At 40.8% G+C, this 9,783-nt stretch overlaps 1 protein-coding gene across 1 annotated transcript in view; it reads left to right on the forward strand.

Annotated features, from left to right (window-relative positions):
* BICC1 (BicC family RNA binding protein 1) overlaps positions 1-8,657 on the forward strand; it is a 202,855-nt gene extending 194,198 nt beyond the window's left edge. The window contains exons 19-21 of the mRNA XM_070752068.1: positions 1,720-1,880; positions 3,712-3,811; positions 8,010-8,657. Of these exons, the coding sequence (XP_070608169.1) occupies positions 1,720-1,880; positions 3,712-3,811; positions 8,010-8,140 (392 nt within the window). The 3' untranslated portion in view covers positions 8,141-8,657. The remainder of the gene's footprint in view (positions 1-1,719; positions 1,881-3,711; positions 3,812-8,009) is intronic.
* The last annotated feature ends 1,126 nt before the right edge of the window (positions 8,658-9,783 follow it).

A 9,783-nucleotide genomic window follows, 5' to 3' on the forward strand; every position in this document is an offset into this window, starting at 1 on the left:
CCTTTTAAAACACCCGTGCAGCTTCCGAGCTGAGTCCTCAATCTTCGGCTCCTCGCTAGCGCTGCGGAAGTAAAAACACCATCTGCACATGCGCAGATGGTGTTTGTACTTCCGCAGCGCTACTTCGCGAAAACCCGCTCGTTGCGGGGGTTCCTGGAACGGAACCCTCGCAACGAGCGGGGGATCACTGTATACTGCTATCATATCCCCTCTGCCCCTCCTTTTTGCTAAACTACCCATGCCCTCTCTTCTTTGTATGTCTTTGTTTCCAGTCCCTTTATCATTTTAGTTGCTCTTTTCTGTACTTTCTCTAGAGTTTCAATGTCCTTTTTGTAAGGGGGTGACCAAAATTGAATGCAGTACTCTAGGTGTGGTCTGACTAGGGCATTATAGAGTGGATCATGGATGTTGAGGGAACCAGAGTGGTCCATGTGATGAACTTGTAGGTGCAGGGACAAGGGATGAAACTTAACCTGGTTGGAGAACTTTAGGAAAAGTTAGTATCGGGTTGACTACAGTTCGTAATCAACATGGCTCTGTCCATAAATTGGAACTTGGAGGAAGGCCAATGTTTGGATTCAGATTTCTTTCTCGGTTATTATTTGGAATGCTGACATTAGAGAGCACCAAGGACTCCTCATTTCAACCTTGAGCTGTAAATATTATTATTATTATTATTATTATTATTATTATTATTATTATTAATTGGATTTGTATGCCGCCCCTCTCCGTAGACTCGGGGTGGCTAACAACAGTAATAAAAAACATCATATAAATCCAATACTAAAACAACTAGAAACCCTTATTGTAAAATCCAAACATCCCTACAAACAAACATAACATGCATAAATTGTAAAGGCCTAGGGGGAAAGAATATCTCAGTTCCCCCATGCCTGATGGCAGAGGTGGGTTTTAAGGAGCTTATGAAAGGCAAGGAGGTTGGGGGCAATTCTAATCTCCGGGGGGGAGTTGGTTCCAGAGGGCCGGGGCCACCACATAGAAGGCTTTTCCCCTGGGCACCGCCAAACGACATTGTTTTGTTGATGGGACCCAGAGAAGGCCCACTCTGTGGGACCTAACCGGTCGCTGGGATTCATGCGGCAGAAGGCGGTCTTGTAGATACCCTGGTCCGGTGCCATGAAGGGCTTTATAGGTAATGACCAACACTTTGAATTGTGCCCGGAAACTGATCGGCAACCAATGCAGACTGCGGAGTGTTGGTGTTACATAGGCATTTTTGGGAAAGCCCATGATAGCTCTCGCAGCTGCATTCTGCATGATCTGAAGTTTCCGAACACTTACAGTAGTCGAGCCTCGAGGTGATGAGGGCATGAGTGACTGTGAGCAGTGACTCCCGGTCCAAACAGGGCCGCAACTGGTGCACCAGGCGAACCTGGGCAAACGCCCCCCTCGCCACAGCTGAAAGATGGTTCTCTAATGTGAGCTGTGAATCGAGGAGGATGCCCAAGTTGCGGACCCTCTCTGAGGGGGTCAATAATTCCCCCCCCAGGGTGATGGACGGACAGATGGAATTGTCCTTGGGAGGCAAAACCCACAGCCAATTCCGTCTTATTCTCCTTTAGAGATTATTCTCCTTTAGAGATTCAGTTCGGTACTTCTTGGCAGTTTGCAAGCCCCGGAACTGAAGCAGATGAAGGGGTTCTTCGGCCTAAAGCGAGCTCAACCTAACTAGAATCTTATTTTCCTTTGAACTTCTAGGTGAGCATTATCTCAGCAGCAGCAACTACATGGATTGTATCTCCTCCCTGATTGGAAACAACGGCTGTAACCTGAACAGTCTGTTCAAGGGATCTGACCTACCTGAGTTATTCAGCAAACTGGGCCTGGGAAAATACACAGACGTATTTCAGCAACAAGAAGTTAGTGTTTGCGAATGGCTTGGTGATGGTTCCTCGTAGACCAGAGGTCTTCAAACTTAGCAACTTGTGGACTTCAGTTCCCAGAATTCTTCATAGCTGGCTAGAGAATTCTGAGAGTTGAAATCTTAAAAGTTGCCAAGTTTGAAGACCCCTGTTGCAGACTCTTTGGATTGCTTTGTTCCACCTGTTGCACTTTTTTTTAAATTTTTAAGAAAATATAATCTTTATTTTAAGATAAATAGGGAAGGGGATACATAAAATTCACTTTTTCCTGTGAATCTTCACAATTCATTCAGTTGTATTCACTGATTAGGGAGGTAGTTGAAACATTTGATGCATATGCAAACATACATGCTGACATGTGAGGCACACATATGTGCTTGCATATACTGATCCCTGCTTCTGTGTGTTTGCACACAAACACACACCAGAATAAAAATTAATATGACTTTGTTATGCGATCTCCTTGACTTTTAAATATCAGTGATCCAAACAAAAGTGCAGTTATCTAAAATTTTGCAATACCAACAGAACAATCAAATTAATTTCCAGTGTTACAGTAGTTCATCAGCCTTTGGGACATACAGACAATTAACCTGTGGGCATCAAGGAATACCAATAATGGCTCGGTAATTTTAAAATTTGTTCCGAAACTGCCACAAATAGCTAAAAGGGATTGCCTTTCAGAAAATAACATATACTATGGCAGCCATTCAAAAAAGATCCAGATATTTTCAATTTATACAAACTAATTTTAGAACACAGTAACATCTTTTGAATTGTTCTGGCAGCCAATTTTTTTATGACTCAAGGTGATTCATCAGTTTGAGCTCCTAAATCCTCTTCTGGTATTTATTTAGGCTGTCAAAATAATATGTTGCATTTGTTTAAAACAATGTTGCTCCTTTCAGTCTAACATACTTTGGATGTTGTTAATAGATGTAATTACCAGGAAAACTGAAATAATGGTTTTTCTTCTTTACTTTGATACCTATAATCACCCTGGTGTATTGAAGGAACATCACAGCTCCTTATTTGCCTCTCGGCCCAACCCAGGGCCATTTCCAAGGCAGTTAATTTTATTGATAGCTGACAATTCTATCTATATGTGTCACATGTTTTTTTTCTTTTTTGCTGAATTTTGAAAATTAAGGGAGACTAGGATAGATCTATTTCGGCCTTATTTTGGCCTCATCAGCTAGCCATACCCACTGGGACTTGAACCTGCAACCTTTGCCTTGTAAGGCAGAGAATTATCCTCTAGGCTACAGTATCCAATCCCTTCAGCTCTGCACCAGGGAAGGGTTACATATTTTTGTGTCAAATATATATATGTATATCCCTGATGAAAGCAAAAAGAGCAAACAAGATAAAGTTATGATTTACTAAATGAGTTGAATATAAGTGTTATCTAAAAAAGTCAAACTGATTTTTGATAAAAACTGTAACTGAATCTAAAGAAAATTTACATAGTTTCGGAAAATTATATATCCTGTACTCGCCTTTATTTTAATATGTGGTTGGGGTTTTTTCCGTTTTTTCCCCCTTTTTATTGGATGTAGTGTTTTAATATGTATTTAATATGTATGTAATATGGTTTTTTTCTTATTTTTCACTTTTTTTTCTCTCTTTCCTTTTTATGCATTTTATGTATTTTGTATTATATCCGTAAATAAATCTCTAAAAAATTAATGTTCTTCCACAAAAGCCCTCCAGTGGAAGAGCATCTTAGAGTTGGGGGTCTCCAATTCTGGAAGCTCCACAAGCCTTTAAAGTTGCCAAGGTTGGAGACCCCTGTCTTAGAATACGGTGTTGTGGTGGTGTCTTCTAGATTGATCTTCAGACATTCCTCACTCTAACGGATCAGGATCTAAAAGAGCTGGGAATTACCACTTTTGGTGCACGGAGAAAAATGCTCCTGGCAATCTCAGGTAACGTAAAGTCACTACCTTGTGCTGTTTGTAAGAATCCTCTTCCTTTCCGTTAAGTATTTTTGTAAAATGTGTGTTAAGTGTTTTTGTAAAATGTGTGAAATAGACACACACACACACACATTTATACATACAGTGTTCCCTCGAATTTCCGCGGGTTCGAACTTCGCGAATAGCCTATACCACGGTTTTTCAAAAAATATTAATTAAAAAATACTTCGTGGTGGTTTTTTTTTTCTATACCATGGTTTTTCCCACCCGGTGATGTCATATGTCATCACCAAACTCATAATGTTTGCAAATAAATAACAAAAAAAAAAAAGAATTATTGTTGTTGTTGTTGTTTTTGCAAATCTTTTTATTGTTTTATAGATACATATATCACAATTTGTTTATACAGTTTACAGGTCTTATCCAACTTTTTTACCGGTTACAGTTGTTATATGGATAATATTAACTTAATACTATGCAATGCAAAACAGGGTAAAAACATTCAAATGGTATTTTCATTTTTTTTTTTAAGGTTTGTACTGCTATTTTGTATAAGGTTATACAAATCTTTTCCTTTGAATCCACTCGTGCCAATTGTTCCACATGCTTTTAGTTTCGTTGATTCTGTTTCCCTTAAGTAGGTTTGTCAATTTATCCATTTCTGCACATGTATATATTTTTTCTATTATTAAATTTATATTGGGGGTCTGTTCTTCCATGTTTGCGCAATTGCAATTCTTGTAGCTGTATTTATGTGAGTCACTAAAAAAAGGGTTTGTTTCGAGTAAGATTTTTTCCAAATTCCGAGGAGCATCCCCTCCGGTGAGTACTCTATTTCCTCCTTCGTGATTTCCTTTAACCATTTGTAAATTGTTTCCCAAATTTTTTGGATTTTAGGGCAGGACCACCACATATGGAAGAAAGTTCCTTTTTCTTTATTGCATTTCCAACATACATTTTGTAGTGCTGGGTAAATTTTGGCAAGTCTTGCCGGTGGTAGATACCACCTGTAAAATAGTTTGTAATAGTTTTCTTTATAGGCTGATGATAGGGTGATTATTGTGAATTATTGTTAATAAATAATTATGTTTATAAATATCAGGATCACTAAGTGCCTTATTCAATGGTGAGTACCAGTAATAATGGTGAGTAAATGGTTGTTAAGGGAATGGGAAATGGTAATTTAGGGGTTTAAAGTGTTAAGGGAAGGCTTGTGATACTGTCCATAGCCAAAAATGGTGTACAGTGTTCCCTCGATTTTCGCGGGTGATGCGTTCCGAAACCACCCGCAAAAGTCGAATTTCCGCGAAGTAGAGATGCGGAAGTAAATACACTATTTTTGGCTATGAACAGTATCACAAGCCTTCCCTTAACACTTTAAACCCCTAAACTGCAATTTCTCATTCCCTTAGCAACCATTTAGATTATTACTCACCATGTTTATTTATTAAAGTTTATTTTAAAAAATATTTATTAAAGGTGGACAAAAGTTTGGCAATGACGTATGACGTCATCGGGCGGGAAAAACCGTGGTATAGGGAAAAAAACAGCGAAGTATTTTTTAATTAATATTTTTGAAAAAACGTGGTATAGCCGTTTCGCGAAGTTCGAACCTGCGAAAATTGAGGGACCACTGTATTTACTTCCGCATCTCTACTTTGAGGAAATTCGACTTTCGCGGGTGGTTCCTTTAATAGGAAAGTGAACACAAGAACAAGGGGACACAATCTGAAGTTAGTTGGGGAAAAGATCAAAAGCAACATGAGAAAATATTATTTTACTGAAAGAGTAGTAGATCCCTGGAACAAACTTCCAGCAGACGTGGTAGATAAATCCACAGTAACTGAATTTAAACATGCCTGGGATAAACATATATCCATCCTAAGATAAAATACAGAAAATAGTATAAGGGCAGACTAGATGAGGTCTTTTTCTGCCGTCAGACTTCTATGTTTCTATGTTTCTGAACGCATCCCCCGCGAAACTCGAGGGAATACTGTATTGCCATATTCTTGTCCACTCTTAGCCTGCCAACCTTAACCCCTCTGTTCTCGTAAGGCCAATCATGTATATCTTTCAATGTGAGATCCATTGATTTCTCTGGGAGTTACTTTTGGTAGGTGAAGTTAGGAATTCTGTTATAACAAAAAGCTTTGTGATGTTTGTTTTTTACCTTGATGTCAACATCTATGGTGGTTTATAGTCAGGGACATGGCAAAACCCCATAAGGGAGTCCATGTCTTTATAGGTTCCCTGTTCTGCCCCCAGTTACAAACGTATCAACACACACCGTTTGAAGGAACTTAATTTAATCAATGAACCGCTGCTAATAACTGGCTTAGCAGTGGAGACACACACACAAATCCAAAAACAATCCTTTCTTGCAGAAAGTCAGCCGCTAATTAATCTTCATTAGCAGCTGGAGTATGTTCAGACAGTCTTAACTCAAAGCAATGCAATTAGTTCTTGCAATCTCACTTTCCAAAGGCTTGGCAAAATGCCCAGGAGTCTTCCACAATAAGAAATGCAAAGCAGAGAAACAGGGATTCACAAGACACTCAGGATAGATAATAGAGTCTAAGATGTTGTTTCCTGCAGCCTTTCAGCTATCTGTAGTGCTCTTAAGTAGGCTAGGGGAGAGGCCAATTAGCCCCCAGTCTTACTCCCGAGGAAACCTCTGGAGTAACCATTCCTGTCTCTTGGCAGCTCTACGGACTCTGGCATCAAGAAGAGGAGAAGCCCCTCCATCACCTTACAGCAGTGATGAGAAAGAAGAGACGTCTCTTCTTCCTCATCACTGCTATGAGCTGCTGGAGGTTCCAAAGGCCCTGTCTGAACCTCTGCCTCTGGCGCCAAGTCCTCACCATCTTCCCCACTGTCCAACGATGGTGCCAGCTTCATAGGCTGCTGACGCATCACCAAGTCGGTCTCCTCTTCAGTGGGATCTGCTATCTGGTGTTATGGGGGAAAAGAAAGTGGAGGAGAGGAGAGGAGAAAGGAAAAGAAGGAAATGGAAGGAAAAAGAAGGATGAAAGGAATGGAATAGAGGAAAGAAAAGGGGAGGAAAAGAAGAATGTGAATAATGTGCCACGGCTCCAAAAAGGTTGGGAAACACTGCTCTAGCCTATCCATGCCCAGTTCCAGCAATCTCTCTTCATAAGTTTTGGTTTCTAGTCCTCTAATCATTTGAGGGAATGATTTTTGATATCTAACTTTTATAATGTTTTAGGCTAACTATTTATATTAATTGGATCCAATGCAGTGATGGGCTCCTACGGGAACGGACAGGAACGCAGTTCCGGTAGCAAAATTTGGAGCTCCACCCCAGGGCACCCAATTTGCACTGAAAGAAGTTGAAACAAAATGCATAAGCTATGCCCACAGTGTGGTAGTAAAAAATTTGGTAGCCCATCACTGATCCAATTGTATTTTGTACACTGTTTTATTGTTGACATATCGTGAGCTGCCCTGAGTCCACGGAGAGGGGCGGCATACAAATCCAATTAATAAATAAAATAATAAATAAATATGTTGATTCTGTAAACTGCTTAGAGAGGGTTGTAAAAGCACAATGGTGGCAGACAATCATGGACTTAAGTCAAGGACCAGAATATCTCCGGGACCGCCTTCTGCCGCACGAATCCCAGCGACCGGTTAGGTCCCAAAGAGTTGGCCTTCTCCGGGTCCTGTCGACTAAACAATGTCATTTGGCGGGACCCAGGAGAAGAGCCTTCTCTGTGGCGGCCCCGACCCTCTGGAACCAGCTCCCCCCAGATATCAGAGTTGCCCCCAGCCTCCTTGCCTTTCACAAGCTCCTTAAAACCCACCTCTGTCGTCAGGCATGGGGGAATTGAAATTTTCCCCTTCCCCCTAGGCTTATAGAATTTATACACGGTATGCTTGCTTGTATGATTGGTCTCTTAAATTGGGGTTTTTTAGATTATTTTTTAATATTAGATTTGTTACATTGTCTTCTTTATTTTCGTTAGCCACCCCGAGTCTTCGGAGAGGGGCAGCATACAAATCAAATAAATGGATGGATGGATGGATGGATGGATGGATGGATGGATGGATGGATAGATAGATAGATAGATAGATAGATAGATAGATAGATAGATAGATAGATAGATAGATACAATGAAGCGGTATATGAGTTTAAATGCTATTGCTATTGTTCTCTTATCTCTCCTCTCCACTCGCTATGCAGAACTGAACAAAAACCGAAGGAAACTCTTTGACCCTTCCAATGTCCGAGCCTCGTTTCTGGAAGGCGGCGCTAGCGGACGGCTGTCTCATCAATACCATTCGGACATTGCCAGCGTGAGCGGCCGTTGGTAGCAGGGACAAGAGGCCTTCACCATTGACTGCACAACTCCATGGATAATCCTGTGGACCCATCACCACTGCACATCAACCTCTGCACCAAAACCTTGGCTTTAGGTACCAAGGACCAAAGTCGTCTTTTTTTGCACAACTTCCTGTGCCGAGAGAAAGAAAGAAAAAGAAAAAAAAAGAAGGAAAAAATACTTTGTCTTTCCACGCACCAAATGTGGATTATGCCTTACTCTTGTAGATTGGACAGAATTTGCAATAATATTGAGAGGGGGGGGGGGTTGTTAGTATTTTATGACCTATAATAACTATATTGTATGCACTGAATGAGGTTTTATTTTTAACTTTTTTGAATGGAGAGTGATGGGCAGGGATGCCAGAGGGAGTCACTGCTTATGGTTTTTAGCAAGGAAATTTCTGGTACTGCTTAGTAATTAATTAGAGGTCTTTCTGCACTTTATGTGTTCGGATTGCTTTTCCCGTGGAGATTTTTATTGCTTTTCCTCTATAATTTCCACAGGGGGGGGAAAAATATATATTACGGTAGTGGCGCTAACCAATGTTTGCCAGGTGCATCCCCACACTAGGTGAAAGGGCTTCCCCCCACGCACCCACCTCCCAACCCCATAAATGGTACTAACGCGTTGAGATGTATAGGATGGTGGTTTCCTTTAGACAACTGTAGGGGATTTTCCCGTAATCAGAGTGTCCAACCTCCGTTGGAAGGAAGTGTTGAGAAATATTTGCAATTGAATTTGCACGCTGCGAACCAAGCAGGGAGAGACCAAAACAAAGAGTGCTACCATCGCTAATCCTAGTTAGCTGCTGCCTTCAATGCTAAACCTGATTTTTAATGATTATCTCAAACCGAGGACGGTTTTTAGTATAAACTGCCACTAAAGGACACTTTATTTATAGCAAACGTCTTATTTTTTAGAACCTGTTACACTTAGAGCGCATAAGAAATTAAACTGATCTACTAAAGAGTTTATGGTAGAAGTGGAACACGAAGCCAATCTCCAGGCCCTTCATTCACTTGACAGAGCATAAATTTCATTTGACAAGACAGCCCTTTTGTCTCTATTCCCGAAGGCAGTGTTTCCCAACCTTGGCAACTTGAAGATATCTGGACTTCAACTCCCAGGATTCCCCAGCCAGCGAATGCTGGCTGGGGAATTCTGGGAGTTGAAGTCCAGATATCTTCAAGTTGCCAAGGTTGGGAAACACTGCCCTAAGGCATGAGTCTCCAACCTTGGCAACTTTAAGACTGGTGGACTTCAACTCTCAGATTAATTCACCCAACTAACTGAGTTGAAGTCCACAAGACTTAAAGTTGCCAAGGTTGGAGACCCCTACCCAAAGGGACGTTGTTGACCTTATTCTCTGTGCACCCACTTAAGAACTTGTCAAGGTTTGACATCTGCCTCCTTGACTTAAGTCCATGATTGTCTGCCACAAAGGTTTTGAGTTTGAGCTACTTCCAAAACTCTGTATTTGAGCAAAGATTTCGTACGATGTCTTGGCAAGGCAAACAGTTGTGTTCTTATCTTGTAAAAGTTCTCGAAATCCAATGATATTGTCTCTGTCAAATGATTTGGTATAAATTTATTGAGGATGAAATGAAGTGCCTCTCAGCGATGTAAAAAAAA

The sequence above is a fragment of the Erythrolamprus reginae genome, chromosome 5 (genome assembly GCF_031021105.1).
Source record: "Erythrolamprus reginae isolate rEryReg1 chromosome 5, rEryReg1.hap1, whole genome shotgun sequence".
Lineage (NCBI taxonomy): Eukaryota > Metazoa > Chordata > Lepidosauria > Squamata > Dipsadidae > Erythrolamprus > Erythrolamprus reginae.